General features: G+C 41.2%; 1 protein-coding gene and 1 long non-coding RNA gene across 5 annotated transcripts; both read right to left on the bottom strand.

Annotated features, from left to right (window-relative positions):
* Positions 1–239: 239 nt before the first annotated feature.
* KBTBD8 (kelch repeat and BTB domain containing 8) lies at positions 240–10,645 on the bottom strand. 2 transcript variants are annotated; one of them, XM_068694263.1, is made up of 4 exons: positions 10,491–10,645; positions 8,406–8,616; positions 6,654–7,768; positions 240–3,938 (listed from the first exon to the last, which is right to left on the bottom strand). In XM_068694263.1, exons 1-4 carry the CDS (start codon positions 10,504–10,506, stop codon positions 3,475–3,477), a joined length of 1,806 nt encoding a protein of 601 aa, XP_068550364.1. In that variant the 5' UTR covers positions 10,507–10,645; the 3' UTR covers positions 240–3,474. The 2 variants fall into 2 exon arrangements, with proteins under 2 accessions (XP_068550364.1, XP_068550365.1); XM_068694264.1 differs by lacking the exon at positions 10,491–10,645 and adding an exon at positions 9,904–10,046.
* A 3,938-nt stretch (positions 10,646–14,583) lies between these two features.
* On the bottom strand, positions 14,584–23,019 carry LOC137862518 (uncharacterized). Of its 3 annotated transcripts, XR_011100355.1 has the most exons (6): positions 22,762–23,019; positions 21,769–21,886; positions 20,478–20,609; positions 19,817–19,853; positions 19,296–19,498; positions 14,584–17,729 (listed from the first exon to the last, which is right to left on the bottom strand). It is a non-coding gene; the product is annotated as an uncharacterized lncRNA (long non-coding RNA). The 3 variants fall into 3 exon arrangements; XR_011100357.1 differs by lacking the exon at positions 21,769–21,886 and having other exon boundaries at positions 22,762–23,013; XR_011100356.1 differs by lacking the exons at positions 20,478–20,609; positions 21,769–21,886 and having other exon boundaries at positions 22,762–22,981.
* Between the last annotated feature and the right edge of the window lie 1,822 nt (positions 23,020–24,841).

A 24,841-nucleotide genomic window follows, 5' to 3' on the forward strand; every position in this document is an offset into this window, starting at 1 on the left:
AATGAATCTATGACTAGATTTGGTTAGATTTGGTTGTACTTTCATGCTGTGTCTGGAGTTTGCTAATAAAAGAGTAACTGAGAGTCCAAATTGTCCCCAGGTTGGAGTTCATAGTCGTAGTTACCTAATACTTGAATGGTAAAAGCATCCTAAAAAATAACAAAGTGCTATCACAGGGTCAATTTTCAGAAACTTACTAAAAATTATGCAATGGATTTATCACAATTGAGTGCAACCAGTTTTGTATTTCAACAATAGGTTTATTTTAAGAAACATAACATGACATTAAGTAAAAATGCAAAATTGTGCAATTATGGCAAAATGTTTAAAAATCCACACATTTGCCCTCATAGGACTACAGTACTTCTTACTAACATACCTGAGCACTGAATGTTGGATGCCATTTCTAAACAGCCTTACGAACAGGGAGCTCTTCAGTTTCTTGTAGAACATACAAACACTGCATGTTTGGTGCACCAAAATTGCTTTTAGTTAGCCTAAGTTTTACTGATAGAATCAAGTGGAAATTACAAAATGCTTCCTTCTAAAGTAATTAATAATTCTGAAAGAGATTCACGCTTATGTAAATCCTTACAATGCTAGAAATTAATTTAATAAAAGGGCAGTAAATGAACGCAGAAAAATACTAAGGGGGGAAAACGTACAGGTTACTGTTTAAATATTATCAGTACCTTTGGTGCAATTATTTCTTTTTCTGTGCTGTGCAAGTTTACTTAAGCTTGACTCTAAAGCAAAAACTTTACCAGGAATCTGACTTTCAGCAAAATGTAGAAGCATTTAAGAATTGGCAAAATCTCACAGCTACGTTACTGTCTCAACAAACTCCTCATGCAAAAGATTCGGTATATTCTACTCCCACAGCAAGTTCCAGGATTTAGCTTTTTTTATAAAAAAAAAAAAAAGAAAAGAAAAAAAACACATTACAGACTTGGATCACACCCTCAGTTTGAATGGTTAAACAGAATGGAGATCTTCGTACTTTAGTGCAGATAAACAAAATTAACAAACCTACTGCAGAATTAACCACAGCATATTGTACTTCTACACATCACATGACCAGTCAATTGCTAACTCAATTCTATTTCATAGTTTCAAGTAATATATTGAAATTTGTTCTACTAAATAAATATAGAAGATTGTCAAAAAGCAGCAAGAAGTCTTGTAAATATTCAACCAAGCTTAAAAAAAAAAGAAAAAGTTACATAACACTTTGCAAAAGAATGGTTTTACACACAAATGCAACACTGTTAGGGAGGGTGCTTCAGAAAGCTTGCAGCTAGAGGCCTACAACAGCGCAAAGAGCTAGCCAAGGACTAAGGATAACTTGAAAAATGAAATTAGTTGAACTCAAAAAAAAAAAAAAAAAAGCTCTTATTCTTGGCTATGGATATATATAAAACAGTATCCAGAAGAAAACTAAACAAAGAAACAACACACCTCAACACTGGTGTATAATGCAGCCTTAGCAAGTATTGTCGACTTCAACTTTACTTCAGAAAAAAAAAAAAATCAGGCGCTCGCATTTGAAAGAAGCAGTTTGGTAAATCTCTGGAAGATGAGGTATGTAATGCAAAGAGGCTTTTTTTTTTTTTTTCCTTTTCATTTCACAGTTTTGTTGTTGTTTTGTTTTTGCTTTTCTAACATCTTGTGCAAGAATTAAGAAACAGAACCAGGCAAGTATTTCTGTAAATCAAAGGTTCCATTTGGGAACAGACAAACCACATGGCAAATGAACATTGTCCAAATCCTCAGCCATGCCAGGGGGATAAACATTAATGAGCTAAATATTTGGCTTACTCAAATATCAGCTGCTAAGCCAGATAATGGTAAGAACTTACAGCCAGCAGTGGCCACTGCCATTTCAAGTTAACTGGTTTACCGCGGTCAATTTGAGAAAATAGGAAAGAGTAAGATAACGCACACCTCTAGCTCTGGAAAAATTAGACCTGTAGCAAATCAAACCTGGCAAACTATAGCCAGTAAGTTTTAGGATTTCTCTTTTCCCTTTTACATCCAGTTTTCAACTACTCAAGTAGAGGCCGAACTCTGTAATTATTTACTTCTGCAAAAGTAAGGTAAATGTTTAATACATAGAGAAAAGTGTTGCAATATATTGAATCCCTATTCTAAATTAGCATCTAAGATTAAGCCATGGACACTTACTGTCAATTTCTCTTTAATACACTGGGTAACGAAGACAGCTCAGTAGTGCAAGTTTTCACATTATAGATCAGAATGAATTAGAAGGTATCTGAGGGCTTGATCACAGGAAGAAAAAGATGATGTGTAAAGTTAAGCCACACATTTTAAAGTTACTGGAGCACATGCTAACACTGCACATAGCACTGCACTTTAGTGGAGACAAAATGAACACTCCACAAAAAAACTTCAATATTATTAAGGCCTTATCCTGTCACCATTCTGTGCAAGAATACCACTACAGTAAAAATGTTATGTTAAAAAAGACAATATGATGACAGAACAGGGCCTGAAAACAGACACACACTCCATGAAAAATAACAGGCTGTCTTAAACAGTAGCATAAGGTTAGCCCATTTCAGACAAACAAGTATTAAAAATGTACTAGCACCATCAACTTTTGGGTTAAAGCCCTTTATGGGATGAAAATAGATTTTAAGCAGTGTTAAAAATGTTTTTGTTTTTCTTGCAGCACTACACCTAAGTGGCAGAAAAAGAGGTGTTGGGATTTGTTTTCAGTATCTTTAAGCTCAATTTTGACAAAAATCCACAGACGGAAGTGGTACAGCAAACTGAACAGGCCTCCTTCCAGGGCAAAGGTACTCCATGTTCCAACTCTGGCTTGAGTTTTTCTCCCAAACTGTAGTGCACAAACATTACAAACATCTTAGAAGACTTCAAAAGCAGTACAAAAAAAAAAAAAAAAAGATCATTATGAATCAGGATCTACCATTCCTCTATGTAATTTCAATCTAAAATTAAAAAAAAAAAGAAAACACCAAAACACAACTTAGTGATATTGCCTCAAATTTTACCCGTATTTAAAAAAAGAGAAAAAAGAAAAGTCACTTCAAAACAGCTTGGACATCCTTAGCTACTAATGCTAGATTTTCTTCCACTGTAGTGCATAGTTATCCTGGCTCTTCCACTTAATTTGCTCTTACCACAAAAACACCCCTCAAGTATGACATGATTAAGTGTTTACCAGAAAAAAAATGCTGATAATTGCACTTTGTAACCTCCTTCTCATTTCCCAGGAAAATATCAGTAAATATGAAACTGAACCAGTAATTCCCTCCCCAGACTGCAACCTTTAAAGAGCACCCATCCCCACATACAAAAAAACAAAAAACAACCTATCTGTTTCAGCTTACAATAAATACTGAATTTCTTTGTTTTCTTTTAAGACATGTTTTCTCTAGCATCAGATTACCACTGAAAGCACTAAGGCCTGTTACTGAAAAAAAAAAAAAATTAAATAACTTTCTGAAGACACTGCGGATACAATTTAGCAACAACACATTCAAAATGCCGGCCTAAATCCCAGAGCCTATCTGGAGTCTCGTATACTTTTTGCCATTGGTCGGTAACCTCATCGTACTGATAGAGCGAATTCTTCCTGCTGGTTCTGAAAACGTGTTCTTCAACAGTGACTTGAGTAGCTCTGACAAACAGGTGGAGTTTGTTTTTGAGGAGTACGAGTTTTATGTATGGGTTAATGGATTGATCACACGGGAAGTCTTTTTTTCGAGTCCACTTATTCTGTTCAATGTCATAGGCCTCTACGGTAAACATACGTTGATGGTTTCCACAGGTTCCAGCTATGTAGTAGATGGAGTCATTGTACACAGTTGCCAAGCCTTGGATTCTAGGCACAGTCATTGGGGTCAAAAACCCCCAGTAATCCTTCTGAGGATCATAGCAGAGAAAAAATTCTCCTGCAAAGAGAGAGGAAAAATAAAACATAAAACTGATGCTTCATTTCCGTAACAGCAATTCCACCGCTACTAAGCTTTCAGTTAGGGTCTTCCACACACAGAAACAGCCTACCAATTTTTAAAAGCCCTGATCTCATGACAAAAATCTATCACCATCTGCTTTCTTCAAAGTGCAAAAAATAAGTAAAAGCTACTTAGAGTTTCTAACCCAGCTGAGGAGAGTTTGAAGCACACCACAAATACTGTGTTTTACATGTTTCCCAGCTCTCTTTTACTACCTCTACACCACGCTTAAGAGTTTGACTCAAAACCTCTCAAGATTCCAGTCTTCAAACATCCGATGTATTTGTTTTGTTCTTTAGTATCTTCACAAAATAAGCACCATCTACGGACTGTGGAAAATCTTGGAATTCTGTGCTTGAAAGTTGTCAAATCTGAGCAAATAGCGTATCTTCTACTACTCAGACTCTGAAGCCATTTGTATCACGTCCCTGGTTACACACTTGAGGTTCATTTGTTTAAAGGGATTTTAAACAATAGGTTGATTTGAAATTAAAAGGTTGATTTGTTTACAAGGATGCCAGGTGAAGACTCGCTTGAAGCTACTGATTCATCACTACTTTCGTGATCAGATAAGGCACCTCTTCAGTTGGGCGCACAGAGTAGTGCATGCAGACTGTAGACATCAAAGTTCAGATGCAAACTTGATAAAAAGAACATTGACAGAGCCCACCTTGTCTTTTATGAATCCCAGGGGGAAGAAAGAGTTAACATTTGCCAAATATTACCCTAATTCAACTTATATATAAATTTCACATTGATATTTTTAAGAATATAAACTATGCTGCAGTATAAGCAAGCACCTCAATTTTGACAAAAATACAGAAATTATAATAGAGCTAAAGGGTGGAATATAACTTAAAAAATTAAGTCTTAATGCATTTTTTGATTATTCATTTTGGTTCCCAGTATAATCTCCTATGACTGATGCTTGCACTCGTTTGTATTTTACAACTCCCATCAATTCTTATGGACTACTTCAAACTTGTGAGCTTTCTCTGTGAGAATTACTTAGAATTAACTTTTTTATACACTACTCGAGTGCAACCCAATCAAGGTTTTTATCTTCCACACTCAAATGGAGAATTTGATTATTTTCTGTGGCAAATTATTTAATTCGCTGTTTAACTCAATGTTTACTTAAATAAGCTACTTCCTTGGGCTGTCATTAAAACCACTGAAACACAGAATAGCGCAGCTATGAGCTGTGAAAAACAAAATGCATTCTTATTCTGTAGGTTGTAATACCTCTATAAATGTTATCCACTTTTTAGCAGTTCTAAAAAACACTTGAAGAATGAACAAATATTCTGTTAAAGACTCCTCAGTGCTCCTTTTTAAACTATCTAAAGCAGACAGTTGATCCAACAGGAAAGAAAGATTGAGAAAACTTATTTTAACACAATTTAATTTAGAGCCACAACCAGAGTCAGATGTAATATGAAAGAAGAACAACACCTGCAGGTCTTGTGGAAGCCCTCCGACCTTCCTGAATGGCAGCGACTCAACAAGAAGTCAGGCTGACTTCTGATAAATAACAAGAAGTTTACAGTATTCCTCCGCATGTTTCTTTCCTGTGGTCCAGCTTTGCATGGAGATGGACCCAAAAGAAGGGGAGTTGGTAGAGAATCCAAGACCCCAAATTCTGCAAGTGTTTACACAGAAATGAGCCTAAAACAAAACTAAGATACTCCCTGTCCCAATCTTTCTTTCTGCTTCTTGGGACTCTTACCACAGCCAGTCTTGGCACTCTTAAGCATGGACTCCTATGGAGCTTGGGCACACAGAAATATGTATTGTATACAATCTCCACAAATCATATCATTTGTTCTTCCCTTTTTTATTTTATCCATTCCCATAACAATCCTTTTTAGAGTCCTAGAAGATATAATTCCCAGTCTAAAATAACCACAAGCATCTTTTTCATCACACCGCTTTCATGTGCATGTACATCTTGGTAATAAATCATTGTCAACATACTTACTTTAATCTTTACAGGTCATTCTGATATAAATCTTAAATATGGAACTATCACTGCTGGTGCTAGAGCTGTGCTAAGTCATTAATTTAAGAATCAAGATGCAATAAACCAGTAAGTCTGATTATTTATTGGAAGATAGGATGGAAAGACAGCGTGAGCTAATTAGAAAAAGAGAAATTGTCTTCCTTAGTTGCCCAACTCTGCTTTTTTGAAGTCAGCTAGGTAGAGAAGGAAGACCTACTGTGGCTAATCAATTTTTACAAGTCACCAAAAAAAGACAAGACACCAGGAGTTTTCACAGGTTCAGCTAAGCAAAATGCTAATTGCTTTTTCATGACAACAGCTGTTCTTCAACATTAGTGCATTTCACTCAGATAAAGAATACAGCATTTTCATTGTAAGATTTAGTGCTAAGTTGTTGACTTAGAACACCACCAAAACTGCCATTTGTGCAAGAACTCAGTACAACAACTTGATGACACATTCCCAAAACGTGTGAACTGAAGCAGCACCCTCACTGCCCTCCCTGGCTTTTCTCCCGCTCCGTTGTCCCAGGGCTCTCTTTAGATTTTCAGAAAGATTTGGGTTTTCTATGGCGCTTCTAAGAAGAGACAGTTGGCTTAAACCACCCCCACTTCCAATCAAACACCGCATAGTCAGTCAAGGCACCTTACCCTGTAAAACATAGATGTTATCCTTATATTCCACAGCACTATGAAACTCCATTGCTACCGGCATTGGACAGACAGCTGTCCAACAGTTCTCCCGGCTGTCATAACACTCCACAGACTTGAGAGAGTTTCGCCCGTCTCCTTCATAAACACGACCACCTATTGCATACAGTTTACCACAGCAATGAACCAATTTGCAGCCTATTCTGGCTCGCAACAAAGGAGCTTTCGGGATCCACCTATTGCCAGAGTGATCATACATCCAGAAATCACTCTCTGCTCTGTGGTCAATGGAGACCTCGCTGCTGCTTGGTCTGTAACCACCCGCAATATAAATATCGTTATCAGGAGATACAAGAATTCCAACCTCCCTCAAGTCATTTGGTGGCTTGCATAGTTTAAACACTCTCCCTGTGACCGAATCTAAACAAGGCACTGTTTGCTTCTTTCCTGAGTGTTTGTGGGCAGCATCAAAGCATATGATCATTTCAGAAGCAGTCATTCCAAGCCGTTGTGTATAGCCATTGGCACTATGTTGTCCCTTTTGTACACAGCTTTTGGCCATAGCCTGTGCAAACATGGGAGGGATTTTCTCTAAAAATGTCTCTTCCAACAGAGGCATACGGATGCATTTGGCAAATATTTCTGGAAGGTGCACTTCTCTCTTATTTTGTTCATGCTCAAACCACCTTATAATGCTGTCATAAACATGTTCTTCTTTGTCTACATTTAAATCATCACTGTCGAGTATACTTATGAGTTGGTCTTTTCTCAACTGAAGAAACTCTTGCTCTTTGGTGACACTCAGAAACTTTTTACGAATGTAGTCTTGTGATCTGTCTTTGAGTTCCTGATGACCATAGTGATCAGCAAAGATAAACACCCCAATGGAGTTCTGTGGGTCCAAATGACTGATCATGTATTTAGCACACTGGTCTTGTATGGAAGGGATCTGGAAGATACTAGCTGCAGTGAACAAAGCTTGAACGTTGGCCTCTGTCAGCATTACTCTGGAGGTATATGCATAGTTCAATACTAAATGCATTGACTCTGCTTCAACACCAACTATACGAACTTCTTTCTGGGTACTCTCTGTAAGGCCGCTAGTGAACATAGATCTACAAAAGAAAAATATTTAGCAGTTTATTTGTAATTACCTTCTAGCTACAGGTCTAAGAAATCATATCGCACAGCTAATCCCAACGCGCCTGCCCTTATATCCGCACAAACGCATTTATCACTGATGTTACACTGCTCTGCTTGGGAGCCTAAATTTTAAATCTGTTTTGGACTTACTGAAACAAATACAGCAAGCTGGAATTTCTTGCTTAATTATCTCACTAATCCCATTTTAAAATTCATTCATTTTACAGGCAAAGCTCTTGATATATCCAAGACTTTGTATTCAACTTTCAAAGTGTTATTTCATATGCATATTCCAGCATGACGGAATATACAATTTTTAAAGGGAAACAAGTAGTTTAACTATACTGTTATTATATAAAGATACTTTTAATAGGAGAGGGCTTTGTTTTTAAAATTGTATGAGATTTTGTCCAATAAAACTCTCCTTTGATAAATGGACACTGATAATTCCTTGACATTAAGAGAATAAAAAAATTTGTTCACTTGATGTACTATATCATCAATAGTCACATGGAATATTAGCATAGTTGTATTATTTTTTATTGTCAGTTAATGAAAATAACTTATGATTCCACTTTTGGCCACCCCGAGAATAATGGACTCTTGTACCTGAAATAAGGACTGATTGCAGCAAGAACATTCCTATGACAGGAGAATGTTTTCCCATGATCCACTTCCACCACGATATCTGTCAGTTGTCCTTCATCATACATGGTTTTAAGCTGTTGAAGAATACTGCAGGCATGGAAGGGGTCCATTCCACCGCTGACTGTGTTTGAAGAAGGAATTCCATTCAGTGTTTGTGAAAACTTACTTGGTTCTACAAAACAAAATTGAAACCGATTAAAGAAAAAAAGAGAGAAAGCACACCTGAACAAATGAGAGTTAGCACAAATTAATGTTCCGTACCTCCTCAGCGCTGACATCCATCAACAGCGAATCTAACATTCCCTTGAGCAAATAAAGATATAAGAGCATCTAAGGTTGTTCCCCTTCCACCCCCTCTTCCCCAGTCTACCACATAGGTTAACCTATAAAATGTTCTCCACTAGTTTTAAGAAAAATACAAAGTGTGTGTGAATGTTTTATTAGGTATCACGATGCTGGCTGACTTGTGGAATGGGAAGAACAAAGAATGTAGAAGGGCAAACCAAGCCCACAAGCTAAGTCACCATTTCACAAGTCTGTACGCATGTGTTTAACTTTACACTGAAAAAGGAACTGGCTCCCAACTTCCACAAATGATGACTAATGGAGTAGACTCATGAAGAAACAGTAAATATGTCGAGCAACAAAGCTATTAGATAAATTCACATAAATAAATGTATGGCTACATGTTCTTCTTTACGACTAAAATGCAATTATCATTTAGAATTACTCAGGTATGAAGGTACTTGCATATAATTGTGACAACACACAAAGTGGAGCATAAGCTTCTATGTAACATGTGATATGCTTAATGAAGTAAATCCCAAAGTGAAAATTGAGCAATATCTCAAGCACAAAAATCTGTTTCGTAATAGCAACAAGATTTTTACGCAACAGCAACAAAGGAGAACTCAAAAGAAAAACATTAGGTGGTAAGAGCTGCAAGTCAGGTAATGTTGCTGACTGCAATGCTGAATGCCTTAATTTCGGGCGACAGAAAGGGGAAAAAACAAGCAATGAGCAACAGCGACTAGGAACAGGAGATTTAAGCTCTAACACACGGTGGCATAGAGCAGTTAGAGCTTCTCTTGCTCTGAACTCAGACACAGCTTTCAGCACAGTCACAATTAGGTCAGTAGGGATCTGCTGTGGGGCACATTTTTCACAGAAGGCTTGGGGCCAAATATTGTCAGAGCCTCTTCAAATAACTGTTGGGAAAAGCCTTCAAAAAAAAAAAAAAAGAAAAAACACCTTTCTTTCAAATAAAATAGCAAGGCAGGGTAAAATTTACAACAGGGGGATGATCAAAGTAACTCAGCTCCAGCATTCAAAACTCGCTGATTGTGAGGGAAGAGGAGAATTTGTACTCGTACTTTTTTTCACAAACAAACGTTAGTTGCTAGTGAGGAAGTTCCAAGGAAATAAAATACTTTGATACTTGGATGCCAAGCTTTCCTACCTAGCCGAGCCTTGACGTACAGTGAAAGTGTGATGCAGCTACCATTGCAGAAGAGTTTTGTTTACTTCCTAACATTAAAAAGGTCCAAAATGTTTTTTCTCCAGCCCTGCCTGCTGCACACGCAGCCAAGCCACCTTCCAGCACCCCCCAGGCCCCGAGGCTCACCCCCAAACCCCAGCCCTTCCACTCACCAGGCTTCCCCCTGGGGAACCCATTTGCTCCCTCTCCCCACCTCCCTTCCCAATGTTTTATCACCCCTCAGGGCCTTACCTCGGCCCTCCCCACCCCCCCACAACTCCCCACGTCCATTTACTTCCATGACACCCCCAAAACCCAAACCCACTACAGGGGGGGGTCTACAGAACCTCCCCCTTCCCCCTCAACCTTCTACCCTCCCCCACCTCCCCCCTGCCCTCCCTCAGCCCCCCCCCTCCCCAATTCCCCCCCCACACGCCCCTTTCCCCCCCCCACACCCCATTTCCCCCCCCTTCCCCCCCCACCTCCCCCCTTACCCCCCCCTCAGGCCCCTCCCCGCCCCTCATCCCGCCCCGTGCCCCCCCCCAGCCCCCTCCTCACGCAGCCCCCACCTCCTAGCGCTGCCATCCTCGGGGCCCCAGCTCCGGCAGCGGGAGGGGGGCGGCCCGTGAGGAAATGTCACCTGCGCCGCTTCCTCCGCGCCGCTTCCTCCCCGCCGCCCTGCCCGCCGCGGAAGCCAACCCCGCGCCGCCGCACCCCCCAACCTGGGCCGCGCCGATTGGCCGGCGCCCCCGCGGAACGCTGGGAAATGTAGTCCGAGGGGACCCGAAGGGAGGCTCTCTGCAACTCGGGGCGCGGGGCGCGCTGGGAGATGTAGTTCCGCCCCGGCGCGCTTGCGCAGTAGGTGTCGTTGTCGGGATGGGGAGGGGAGGGGGGGTGTGGGCTCGGCTCGTCGCCTAGCAACGGGGAGGCGGGAAGCGCGGGGCGGGGCCGCCATTTTGGGGCCCTGAGGCGCCGCGCTGAGGGAGGGCGTCGGGGCTCTGTGACGGGAGCCCCGCAGAAATGGCCCCTCCGTGTAAATAAAGCCCTCACAAACGCTTCTTGTGCTGCCCCTGCCCTGCCGCTCTCGGAACAGCTCCCTGAATCCCCAAAGGAGAGGAAAGCTGGCCCCCAGCAGGCCGGGGTCGTTGGCCGCCATGGACACCGCTGGCAAAGCGGCAAAGAAAGGAGAAACCCGGCCTTACTGGTGCCACAGGGCAGGGCAGTATCACGAGCACAAGGCCCAGAGCTTTTTAGGGCTTTAATCAGGAATGTAATCAGCCTGCAAGCTCATTGTGACAGCAGCCTTTTTTATTATTATTTATTTTCCCTGTATTTGTGCCCCCAGTGTGCTAAACCCAGGCAGATCAGCTATGCTAATCTGTGGAGAGAGCAGCTGGATGGCTCCAGCCAACAAGCGACCATTTTGTTGGCAACGACCTTTAACACCACAAAGCACATTCCTCTCTATCCCGGTGGCAAAGTGGTCACTAGTCACCAGCTGGCTTCAGCTTTCTGCCGTGACTAGCCACCGGTTTCAGTTTTGATAACTGAATCGTTATCAGAAGTTTGCTGTGGAAGAAATACGTGCTTTTTGTTTTTTCCTTTATGAAATGCGGTTAACAAAAGAATTACCATGTACTGGAAGAATTCAGAAGGAGAGCGTATTTTTTATGTTTTAAATCAAAATAGATTCAATACAACTTTGCTGTTCAGCTGCGAAGCTTGTTTACTTAAGAAAAAAAAATGCAAATGCACCAAAAACAATTTAGATAAGAGTGTTTGAAATACATTTCCCTTCACCTCTCAGCGCCAGCATACAATGGGTATGTTACCAGTGCTCTGAAGCAGATGAATTTAAAGGCAAGAGTTGTACTGCTCAGTGTCATCTGACTGCTTCGTACCTGGATTTGCTTTCACTTGCAAGGAATAGCTTTTCCCTAGTTTAGCAATTATCAGCGGTGTCCAGGTGCTGTCGATAATAACGCTGCACAACACAGGAATGATAGAGGCTCTGATGAAGGAGGTGTAAAAGAAAATAGAACCGCACGTCTGCAAATCGATTCTGCAGTTTTCCAATTTCCCCATTCAGCAATGGCATGGCCTGTGAAATTGTCCCGAGAAATATAAAATGAAGGGAAGGGAGAACACCACCACTCTTACCTTTTAGCAAATGATATTGCCTGATGCAGTTCATTTCCTTTGGTGTGGACACTTAGGCTGGCCTGGATTAGTGTTCAAAATGCAGAAGTGAAAGGGAGAATGTTTTTTAATATAGGTACTGCATCGAATGGGTACTTTGGCGTAAAAGTGTTCCTTGAAATGGCTTACCATTGTAAGGTTTCTGCTGAAGGAAATAAATTGCCATACAAACATGCTTAAATATTCTTTAAGAGGCATTGATATCAGCGTTTTCTTAGTCTGAAGTCTTTCTCAAGTGTAACAATGCACCATCATCCACTCCTGACACTCAGCAGACTTAGCACAAGGTGGCACACCCATGGGAATGCAGGGGCCAAGCATTTTCACGCAGGTGTGAATATTATTTGCCGTCTCTCTGAAGTGCAAAAAGCAGCAGATTGCCATGCAAATTGCTCAGAAATCTAGATTTTATAAACAGCGTTTACATTGCACACAAAAGTTAGAACCCATTCTTTCAGAAGTTACAAGATGCTAAGCGAGTTCCAGCTCCCTTTATTTCTGCTGCAGCTATTTCTTTCTTCTGTGTTTTTGCCCGGGAAGCAAGGCAGGCCCGGCATTCGAAAGTGGAACTATAAGTCTGAAAATTGGAGTTTTGCCTTAGTGCTGACACAAATTCACTGCACGCTGTTGATCAAATCATTTGATTGAATAGATTTTGGCTCCCCAGGAGACAACGGGGAGTTGTAAAGCCCTTTAAGACATATTGATATAAATTCCTTTATCGCTATTGTAATATTTTTTGCAGGGTGTTTTTGTTTCATTGGTTTCAGTTCTTCTGTCCAGCAATCAATTAAAACTGATGATAGCATTTAAGATTTTGCAAGAATACAAAGTGTCCTGGACATTGAGGGGCTAGGCTTTCATTTCTACTTCAGTTTCACACCTAATTTATCATTCCTGCAGATACCTCTTGAAAACATACAGCTGAAAGCTCATGGTGGAGAAAATGTTGCTTCCCAATTGATATTCCAAAGATTAAATTAAAAAAAATAATAATAAAAAAATAAATCATATTGACTAAGAAGGAACACAGAGTCCAAGTCTGGTTTTTATAAGTGATTAGGAACATTGCCCTCTTTATGAACCCAGAGCTGGCACTGCTTGTTCTGGGATTCTTGCCTTCAGAATAAAGAATGTCTTTGTCATGAGCCCAAGCAAGAAAAGAGGGGAAGAAAAAAGTTTCAGGAGAAAATGAACAAAACATACACTTTTTCAGATATTTGAGAACTTAGAAGGTACCAAGAAAAAAAAAAAAAAAAAAAAGCTTGACTGAACAAGGAAGTTATTGAAAACTTCTCCCTTCTTCATTACATCTACAGAACAAATTAATTAGAAAGTTTTGGTTCATCTGCCATCAATACAAGTACCGAGAGAAGAGCACATCTTCAGCAAATTGTTTGGTTGGGTCATCTGACAGGGACCTGCCCAAACCATCCCCAGTGTTCCTGCTGCACAAGAGGTGATGCAGAGAGCGCTTTTGGGGATCCAGTTACTGTTTTACAATATTGAGAAAGATTTTTCATTTTTTCTCCTGCTGGCAAAATGAAGACAATAGAAGTAGCTGGACCAAAATTTGAAGAAAAATATGGATTCAAGCAGCTTAAAAGAACACAACTTCCAATCCATATGAATTGATTTTCATTCATACATTTATTTTATGTCATGGTTAGTTGAAAACTTTAGAAAGACGTCACTGCATCCTCGGCTTTTTTCTTGGCCTTCCCCATAGGGTGCTTTTCACTGAAAGGTGGAGGACATCACGAGAGGAAGGGCCAACCTCCCCTGACACACAAAACACAGTCCAAACAAAGAAAACCAGAGTTTGCAAAAGCTTGACAGGACTTTTTAGTTTTCACAGCAACATTTTGAACAGTCACTTTTTTCATAAATGTCTTCAATTAAAAAAATAAAAAAAAGCCAACTGTCAGCAAAATTGTTCAACTATAGAATTTAAATACAATCCTAGTAACAATGAATAATATCATGTGCCGTCCTCAAAATATGTCAATTACTAATGTTGACAATTGCTCAGCTATTTGTACGTGTTAATTTGTACCGCCAATCTGTGAGAAGTAATGCAGCTGATACAACCACACTCTGAAAAAAAAACTCATATTTTAATTGGAAAAATCTTGATATTCACTGAGGAACAATCTAACCTTGGAAAACAATCTTTTACCAATTTGTCTTTAATGCATAAAACACCGCTCATTTTCTGCGGTTCTTTCACCGAGGGGCACATTAATTTAGTTGCACAATAATTTAATACATCGATACATTGATTGAAGCAGAGAGTTTTTTATTTAGCGGTTCCAAGAAATAACACATTTCTTGCAGAATCTTTAAAAAGACACTTCTTGCTGCAGTTTAAGTAGGGGGAATTGCAGATCATTAGAGGAAGTTGCCCTTCAAAGCCGATTGATCATACCACACTGAGCACAGTGGGCTTTACATCAGAACAGAGCGAAGACTGGCAGGGGGCAATTAATGGGGCAGATACTGGAGTGTCTTTTCTGATTACCCCATACTGTACAGTGGATTTGGCCTCGCTGAGACAGGCTGGTAGAAACAAGAACCCTGATGAGATATGGCTCTGCTAATGTCAAGAAGTGCCACTTCCTAGCAGCAGGAGCAACTTTATTGAAACCATCTGTTGTTTTGGAAGATCCATGCGCACACACATACGCTTCCTCCTCCCAAAGCGTTTAACCTTTCTCTTCAGGATGAGTGAAATCGCACAGCTAATCCCTCCTTAATCTCAGAATAACAGGCCCTACTGTTTTCAGCAGCTCCCAGAAAATGTGCATGACTGGTGGTGATGAGGTGATACAACAGTGATTTAAGCAGGGGCAGTCATTTCAGAACAAAATAGCCACACGTCCGCTGCCACCACAAAGTTTCGCAAGGCTTGGGTGCCTGTGCAGAGGTGAGAAATCCATACCCCGCTAGATCTGCTCTGCATGGGGGACAGAAAAAAAAAAAAAAAGTAGGGCCAAGTGGGCTGTCTGATAACCCCTTTTGCCAGCGAACACAACCCTCATTCCCAGGTCTTTGTGGCCACTGCGCAAACCAAATGGTGTGTAAGGGCAACGTGTCCCTTCTGGAGCAGGAACAGGCACTTCTCTGGGCTCATCTCTGGGACCATATTTCAGCAAGAAGTTTTATCTCATCACCAAACCCTTCTGGCCACCTCAGAGTGAGCAGGGCCCCGCAGTGGTGGAAGAATGGCGGAGATGGGATGCTTTGGGGCCCTTTCTGTCCTCCATCAAATTTCGCTCCTGTGTGTGTGCCTGTTACAAAAACCCTCTAGCTCGTATGGAAAAACCCATACAGGTATCCAAAAAAAAAAAAAAAAAATTGTCACTGAGGGCCTGGCCAGCTCCAACAGTTAAGAGATGGCTCTTTAGTGTGACAATATAAATATAAACAATTCAGCAGTAGGAAAGATGCAGGCACTCCCCTAAGACTGCAGGTGGCTAGGGAAAGCAGAGAGCAAAAATTAAACTGCCTCTTCTGTCTGGAACAAGCACAGAAGGTTGAACAAATTAGTTTTCCTTCCTACCTGGGGGAGGTGGCAGAGCTGCAACCACACTTGTTTGTTTTAAGGGAAAGTACAGTAAAATGGCATCACTCAAAGCCATCCTATATCCCTGGGCTCTTCAGCAATCATCACTCAAAGCTTCCTTTTTTTCCCCCTTCCAGTTCCTTCCCCTCTCTCCAGTAATTCTTGTTTTTAAAAGAACCTGAATATAGGGAAAAAAAAACAACCCCCAGAGCCACAACTGGAAGGAATGCATCTCATTATACTTTCAACCTAAAGAATATTGGTAGCTTAATATACTGGAGTTACTCCCATAACTTCAAGGCCTGTTGCCATAAAAAAAAAAAAAAAACAAAAAAAAACACTACTACTGGGGTTGTTTGGTATTAAAGACTCAGCAAGTCAATAGGGGAAGGTAACAACAATGAACAACCCTAACATCCTTGAAAGGGTAATGGAGAGTATTTATTTTTAAATAAATCCCCCTGTATTTGAATTTATTTATTTTTTTAAATAGAGAAATAATCTCATTGTATCCGTTTTCATAAAGAAATCAGTTTAATGTGTGGTATTAGGTTTTCTAGATGCTGTAATACAGATGTCTCATTATCTACTATCATCTTACTTGGCCCATCCAAGTTCAGCTGCATAACTTATACTGTGTGGATTCAATTTTAAATATATGACTGTGAAAGCTTCAGTTTACCTGTTCCTTGGCACTAGCAATTTTTCCTTTTGTGGATTTAGATCCTTTTCTCATTGCAGTCAATAGTTTATTGACTAGAGGGACACTAGGATGAGGTCCAGGGAGCATGCCTGTTCTGGTATTGACTGCAAAGTGTATTTAACAGTTATGTATTAATAACAAAATGTTATTGCCTCTTAAATCTGTGCAACAGAATAAATCAGAGAGCAGGTCAATTCCTAAAAGTTATTCACTAATACTGTTAGAACATAGGAAAGGAAGATGAATCATTCTGGTATCTAGAATAGTCAGGTGAACAATGGGGTTTCCCCTAGTGTTTCACCACTCCCCTCCCAAAATACAGTCATGTAGGTTTTGGTCACTGTAGTTTTTTTGTTTGTTTTTTTGCTAGGTAAGACCATCTACCTGCAGTCATAGTGCAATAGTGTGAACCTGAGGTGCTCAAATCTTCCACAGTTTTCACCTGGCTCCAAAAGCTTCAGTGGTTATGGGACCCTGGGCTAGGGAAACTCTAGCTGTATCTAGACTGTCCCCACACACCCTGCCATGGCATCTCTGAAGGAGCAAAGGAGGCCTTCTAAACAGAGTTTTTTTAGGGTCTTTATTTTACCTCTACAGTCTGTCTTGATGGTATATGGGAAATAATTATCAGTTTAAAATGCCTTTTTATTTTTTTGAACTGCCTTTTTTGAAATCCTGACACACCACAGCTTCAAAGCCCGGAACTGTGTTCTTTATACAAAAGGCCTTGAACTCTCTCCGGGCAGACCACTTTCATATCCTCTTGGATGGAACACTTTCATATCCTCTAAGCTCATATATTTCATGGTAATAAGCTGTGGGATTTAGCTGTGCTGTGACAACATGCCTACTCTTTTACCTAGCAGAATAAAGAAGAGCTTTCCTAGCAAAAATAGTTAAGATAAAATGGTTTACATGATACTTGCAGCTAGCAGGGCATTCACTTTTGGCTACTGGGGGTGGGCTTCCAGAATTTCAAAGGTGACTATTTAAGAATGACACTGTCACCATATCTTGAGTATGGAACTTTCTTAGGCTTCTTTGATAAATAGATACATTGACATAGAAGTTGACGTCCATATACAGATACCTGAATTATCCTGCCATAACATCTATTCATATTTAATCAATTTTTTTTTTTTTGCTTTAATATTAATCTAAGAAGTTACCCAAGGCCACATTGGAGTTGAAAGCCAAGATTCTTATTAATGAGACTCAGATGGGGCCATGCTGGGCTGCAACATATGAATTGCCAGCCCCCTGTTCCATTTGCAGCAATCATCCAGGCTTCAGCCCATCATTTTCACGTTGCAGCCATGAGAGTTTTCTCACTCTGTCCTCCTTTGAGGAATGTAAGAAAAAAATGAGGTCAGCAATTTAGAATTGCTACTTGGAGATAGTGTGACCAATTTAACTTAGAGCACATTGTGAAAGACACTTGCAAAAATCCATCAGTTCAGTAAAGAAAGGAACTAGTAAGGTCTTCCAGGAGACTGCACAGCCCACAAGCCAAGATGTTGACCTGATGTGCGAGGGAATGGGAAGCTCTTCTTTTGAGGCCTTATCTCAAAGGTCAAACTACTTACCCCAAAGGATCCCTCAACTCAAAAAGGTGCAAAGGTATCATCTTGTAGAGTAATAATGTGCCTTCAAAACCAAGCCTGCTGACCAGCCTGAAAGCAAGCCTACTAACAGGGGAAGGTGTGGTGGGGTCAGCCAGGGCTCTGCATGCCCATCAGCTCCTTGCAGAGTCTTCAGGCCCTCAGCAGCCTCACCAGTCCCTCCCAAGCATTTAATAGCACTCCTCCACCTGCTGCTGGAGCACCGCTCCTACTGCCCCCATGCACACCAGAAGGCAAAGCTTGTCTGTCAGCCATGCAAGCAGCGTGGAATTGAAGGGCAAGGAGCATCAGTTATGGTGCTCATTATTTCTTTCAGATCCATGGTGCTTGCTTGTCAGAGGCAGGGAGAACACTCAGAGCTCTGTTCTTTTACTGATATTAGCCGTATAATCACTAAAAAGAAAAGTAATTTTAATGCCACTTCCAGAGACCATTCTCATTTCTAGCATGTGCTGCTCAGGCAAGATCTCAGGACAATCTCTTATTCACCATTCTCTTTATACTTTAAGCTATGGGAAATTAGTTTTCCTCTATTTGCCAAAGAAAATAGCAAGTGTTCTTCAGGGATCTGATAAGACAATTAAGTACAATTTTTTAGCAGCTAGCATATCTGTTCACTGCAGATAAAAGATTCAGATCTTTATAAATAAGGATTGTATAAGTTCAGATCCAAATAAAGATTCATCTTTTTATCATGAAAAGTTTTAAATCCAATTCTACCATAGTCAATAAGAAACGTCCCTTTGAGGCAAAGGGAGTGCTGGGAGAAAATTCACTAAAAGACAGTCACTTTGCTGAGCGGTGGAGAGCAAACTCTGGGGCACAACTTAATTCTTTCACTGACAAAAATACCAACGCTTGGGAAAGCAAAAGCATGCATTTGCTGAGGTTTGCTTCTGTCTGCTAATGGTAATATTGCCTTCTGTAGTTTCTACAGTGTTGATATGCAGACTAATGATCCTGGCATTACAGGCTTCCTTCCAGTCAACAGTAATGAACCAAGACATGCACACATACATGGACATAATGTAAATATATTTACTACACAATCTATTGTACATGCTTATAATTTGCCTCTAGTATACAGGCATTTGGCTAAACAGATAGACCTGGAAATAGATACAACATGCTTGTGAGCATAGTGCATCTGTTTCCTTTAATATAAAAAAGCCTTACCTTCCAGACAGAGGCCAGGCTCAGCTCCCTGTCTCATTGTTCTCCTCTATCTACAGCTGAAGTGTGGGATTAGTTCCACTCTCTGAATTCAATGCATAGCTAAGCTTACCTGATGTGACTTGAGGACAGCTACTCAGCAGGGAGGTTTGAAACCTAATAGTGGAACAGGAACAGGGAAACTCCCCAGCGACTACAGTGCACCAGCGTGTGAAAGCTGGAGCTGTCATTTCAACGGCACGTCAATATGCGAGATGTGGACTGGCTCTTGGCAAGTGTGCCCAACAGAATGAGCTGCGGTTCCAGGAGAAGAGGCTTGAATATAAGTAAGAGAATGGAAAAAAAAAAAACAACACACACACACACAAGAACACAGTGCCATCATTTTGGAAAATTAACTTGATTGGAATTTAAGTCTTTCAAAAGCTGTTTGTGTTCCCCCCAAAAGAACCTGTGTTTTATTTCTTAAATGTTAAGGAATACAGAGTGGGGAAAGAAATAGCAATGACAAAAAGGCGATAAGCCAACTCTGAGGGCAACAGGAAGCTGTGAAGGCTACGCTGCAGTGCTCCACATGCAAACAGCTGTGGCCATATATCAACTTTGTCACCCCTGTCCCCTGCCAGACCTCACCTGGTATGTCAGAGGATTCAGTGCCTTTTCTTTCAGTCTGAAAGACAAAATAACAGAGCAGGAATGCCTTGCAGAGACAGAATTTGTTTCTTACAGCAGTGATCTCACTCCAGCCTCTCCTTCACCAAATAAGTCCATAGAGCTCCGTACATACATCAACATTTCTGTTAAATCTGTCAGCACAACAACCCAAACATCCTCCCCTTCAGTGAAACTCTTGCCAACAGGACTTGGCTGCTGCTGCATGCCAGTGATTTCAGTTTGCTCAGACACAAGGGGCTGGTATGGATCCCTGGGCAGTCGAAGAGCCTTGTCACCAATTCTGCATCCTCCTGGACAGGAGCTCCCAGGCAGGATCCCAGACTGGTGTCAGTGGGCTGCCTCCTGCTGTCATCCCAGCAGCTAGGTGACATGGAGGTAACACTGCTGAAGATATCTATACATTACCATGTCTCAGAAGAGAGCCAGAAGGATCTTTTCCTTCACTGGGCTTACTTTTTGGTGACACTAGATGGATCTACTCAGCAGTTCCTGTATTAATGTCACACCGTGCTTTTAGGGATTGTGACTGTGCCTACATATACCCTTCAGAGGCTCTCATCAGTTTTGCCTACAGCTTTTTCAGTGCTCAATAACTGCTGTTGTTCACATTCAGTCTTACCTACACTTTTCTACCAGCCCACTTCACAGCAGGGTGGGCTGGCAGGTAGTTGGTCATAATGACACGTGAACTTCAAGGTGAACTTCTGGGTTGTGTTAGAATTCTAGCAGAAAACAGGTTGCTTCTTGCAGACTGCATTTAGAGAAATACCATGAATTATATCTAATGTTATATGCTGTCTTTTTCCATACTTCTATGGAAGCTTACACACACACACACACCAGTGAGTTCTAACCTGTAGCCAGACCTTCAGCTTCTACCACTATTCTGTTGATTTTGAGGCTAAGTATTTCTGATCTGCAGCTGTGCACTTTAGCATCATTTCAGAGCCATAACAGAGTTTTGCTGTTTTACACCAGTGAAACATCCTATCCTGAAGGCAAAGCTCAGGAGAACTCCGGCAGGTAATGAATGCAGTCCAATTTCTAACCCACAATATTCATTTCAAGGCCAGGATCTTTCAAACTCCCTGTGCTGCTGCACATTACCTGCCAAACCTTCCCACACTTGCAGACTGGAACCAGAAGAGTTGATTAGACATAGTCAGTAAATAACATGGGATGAAAACAAATTTGGTAGTAAAAAGACCCTTGAGAATTTAGAAAAAAGCTCTATAGCCTTTCAATTTATTCATGATTTACTAGGAAGCGGTATAATAAAGCCGGCCTAAGAACTAGCCTAAATGCTTCTTAGGCCAAAATATCCCAATTTAAGTAGTGAAGATGTATACTGGAAGTCTGGGGAACTGTTTAAAGTAAACTTAAAAAAAGAAAAAAAGACACTCTCCCTTCCCCCAACAACAAGTCTTTGATAAAAAAAGGCAACAAAAATGCTAATCTTTGCTGTTAAGCAGAAAGACTTAAAAAGTGGCTAACAAACACCATGAATTATTCAGGGGCTGGGTTACTGCTATTCTATATACATTGCTTCAGAATGTGAGCTCAAAGCCACACAAGCAAAATCAATTCTGTGAATGCTACAGTGATAAAATAAATTCAAATAATCTCCTTTAATTGCATTAACATAATGTATCCTTCCTGATCTGTAAGGAGATGTAACTTAACTCTCCAAAAATGAAGGGCTCAATCCCAGTCTAAATTAAACAGGTTTTATATGCACTATGCTACTCCAGTAGGACAAGCGTTACTTTATTTTGTATAGATATGGTCAGAAACTGCCCCGTTCTTCAGTCTAATAGTGACTAAACACTCAGGAGTATTGAAGATCAAAAGATCAGAAGAACTCATTTAACATTTCCATTTAAAGTTTCCACAGTCATAACCATCGCCACCTTGCCTAAATCCAGAAGAAACTTTGACTCCTTGTAGGCCGAAGTCCGCCTCAATTGCTTTCCGGGTTACTGCTGTAGACAGCCGGGTTGGAATAAACATACCGAACGTCTGGCCATGCTGTAGAAGCGTTTAAATAATAGAGTATCAGCAGGACAGGCCAAACTTTGGCCCTGCTAAACCCAGGGATGTAAATATGCAACAGGTAGGGGAACTCCAAGGCAGGCAGAGTAGGCCGGGATGTAGTGCCTCATCAACACCACCTCAACACAGTTTGCAGTGTGTTTGTTATGGGTACCCAAGGTCACCAGGGCCCTGGGAAAGCTTGAAAGAAAAATATAGTGTGTATATGACACATCTCTTTAGCAAGAAAAGGGAATGGGGAACATACAGGCCTGTGGCCACCCAGAGAGCCTGTTCCAGAGCAATTGCCCAGAACTGAGACCCCAGAAGGGAACCTGTGGGTTAAAGTCGCTCTGTGTGGTTGGAAGGCCTCAGTAGCCTCCACACATCTACCATTGAGCCATTTTCTAGCCTGGGGACTTGCTGAGAGGCATTGGGGTACCTTTGATTCCCCTATAACTTTGCCACTCGCCTACATGCCCTCTGCAGACATTTTGTGTTTTGTAAAGCCTCTGGCCTGCTGGGCTGTTTGGTGCTCCACAGAATTCATTATGGAAACACACACAGACTTATTTGGGGAATCAGGATCAGAAATTCATTAATAAACTTTTTTTTTTTTTTAAAAAAAAAAAAAAGGTGGCTGCACCTGACTCAGCATCTTAGAAGCACAATTTAGAGAGGAGGGCAGTGAGTCCCCGAATGTATCTCCAGCCAAGCACCTGCAGAACCAGGGCCACACAGAGACATACAAGCCCAGCTCCGTGCTGCTGTCAGCACCCACAGAAACAGTCACAGAGATTTTGGTACACATTAGTAGCTCTGCAAGAGACTAGCCTTTACGCCAACACACAAAAAGTACTTCTAGGACTTACCTTAACTTGTGATTCACTGAGTGCCACAACGCTAGCATCAGGAATTTCTGGGGGCAGGGAGCCCCCCCCCCCCCCCAATAGCTTTAATAAATCTACACAGCTGTGAATATAATATCAGGGGAGACAACTCATTGATAGTCTCACAAGGAAAATCACCTGATGCTTCAACTCATCAGGTTAATGAAGGAGCCAGTGTGGTAGCAAATGGCAATACCATTAACAGCGCAGCTGTATGCAATGATTTGTTTTCTGTCAATGAATTTTGGGAGGGGCTGGAAAGTAGAAAAACACTCACAGAGAAGCTCAGTTACAAAAATCCAAAGGTAAAGTTCCCAATTAAACACATAGCAGTCAAGTTAAAATTATAGGTGACAATTACTGTAACTTGATTAGGCACAATAGCAAATTCACTTCCCTAAATCACTTTCACAACTCTCCTAGGAGGTCTGAAAGATGTAGTATATGAGGTTCATTTAATTTCTAATGTAGTAATTATCACTACTGAATAAAAAAAAATAGCGGTGACAGACCCAGGAAATAAATTTAGCACTTGAGGTTTTAATAAAATTTTTATGTGCAACCCCGTTGGTTAGAAATTGTTTAATCAATCTTATCTGGTTCACAGCCTTTCTGCTGAGCTTTCGCTTCATGTTATTACAAGGCAATATGCTGCAGCACCTTCTTAGCATCCCAAGCTGCAAAGCCTGAGTGCTATTGCTATCCAAGACTAGCACATGCTCTGTTTGGAGATGTGAACACCCACAGTTTTGTCCACGTGCTGCCAGTTGTTTTCAGGTTATGCAGCTGGTCATAGGTGCTGGTAACTTGAAAGCAGGGCCTAGCCCACTCTGAGTGTCTGCACGATGGGGTCTCTGCTCTAGATGGGAAATTATTTCTGTGGCAGGGGTATCTAAGGAGCTTCATCATGTTTTCAAGATGTTAGTATGTAGGAGATGCTGCCAGTCCTTTCTGAAGGAGCTTCATGCTCTCAGCTTTAGCATAACACTTCTAAAGGCATCCATTCTGGCTTCTCCAAATGCCAGGGCAGTGGTTTGCACAGGGGCAGCGGAGGGTGATAAAGAAACTAAGTCCATGATCCACAGCTACTGGAGTTTCTGAAATTTTCCTGACTCAAGTTTTTCCTTAGATTTTGAGCTTGCCTAAGCTGCTAGGCACAGGTAGAGAGAAAGAGCTGAACCCAGACCTCCTGTCCTGCTATTTGCCGTGTCACTGCCCTGTGTAAATTAAGCTGAAATGGTTTATTTCTGATTGCAAGCCAGGGCAGCTCGAGTAGCAGAGAGGTTAAAATGCAGTTATTAGTATATAAGAGAGAAAAAGGTCATTAGCTGGAATCCTGGCCTGTTTTTAGTATTTCCTTTATTTAACCTAAATAGGCCATCTCCACTGCTGAACAAAATTACTCTCACTGCCAGGCTGTTTAAAATGCTCACTGTTTTATAGAGTGCCACAAATTACATAGTGCCATTTTAGTTGGGCGTTGGTACCATTCAGAAATGAGCATGGCTGGGCAGAAAGTAATACAGAAGGTACTGAAGGCAGTAATCACTTTGCTTTCTCCAGTTTTATCCATCAGAAAAGTAGACTCTCCCCTGTAATGGGATTTAGCTGGGCTCCGGCTCCTTGCTGGCACTCTCTGCCCAAATACACACATCAGTCACTCAAGTGTTTTGGATTTGGTTTTCTGTTTGCAGTTAGTACACTAATAATTTCTGGAGTGACCCAGTGGCAGACAGGTAAATTGGTAGTCCCCCAAATTGATATAAAAATCAATAAATTGTGAATGGCCACCAAACCCCACAGCCTGTGGCCTCCTGACCCAGCCTTTGGTCTCTGTCTGCCTGGGCCTTAATGCCAGCTCCACTGGGGACTTTGCAGGCAGGGATGTACAACAGGGGCAGTGATGGGACTCAGCAGTGATGCAGCCAGCACCATCCAACGTCTTCCAAAACCTCTTGAGACCAGGGGGTCAAAGATGTGGGATGCCACAAGTCCTGAGCGCCTCAGAAAGTGGGTGATTAGAGTTAGCAGTTGCTTTAACCAGGCACCCCAAAATCCCCAT

This window comes from Anas acuta, chromosome 11 (assembly GCF_963932015.1).
Source record: "Anas acuta chromosome 11, bAnaAcu1.1, whole genome shotgun sequence".
NCBI lineage: Eukaryota > Metazoa > Chordata > Aves > Anseriformes > Anatidae > Anas > Anas acuta.

Excerpts from the sequence above, each read along its gene's own strand:
- KBTBD8 (XM_068694263.1), bottom strand. Across the intron at positions 7,769-8,405 it reads GCAATCAGTCCTTATTTCAG|ATCTATGTTCACTAGCGGCC; the intron begins GTACAAGAGTCC and ends TTTCTTTTGTAG. Across the intron at positions 3,939-6,653 it reads TAACATCTATGTTTTACAGG|GAGAATTTTTTCTCTGCTAT; the intron begins GTAAGGTGCCTT and ends CTCTCTTTGCAG.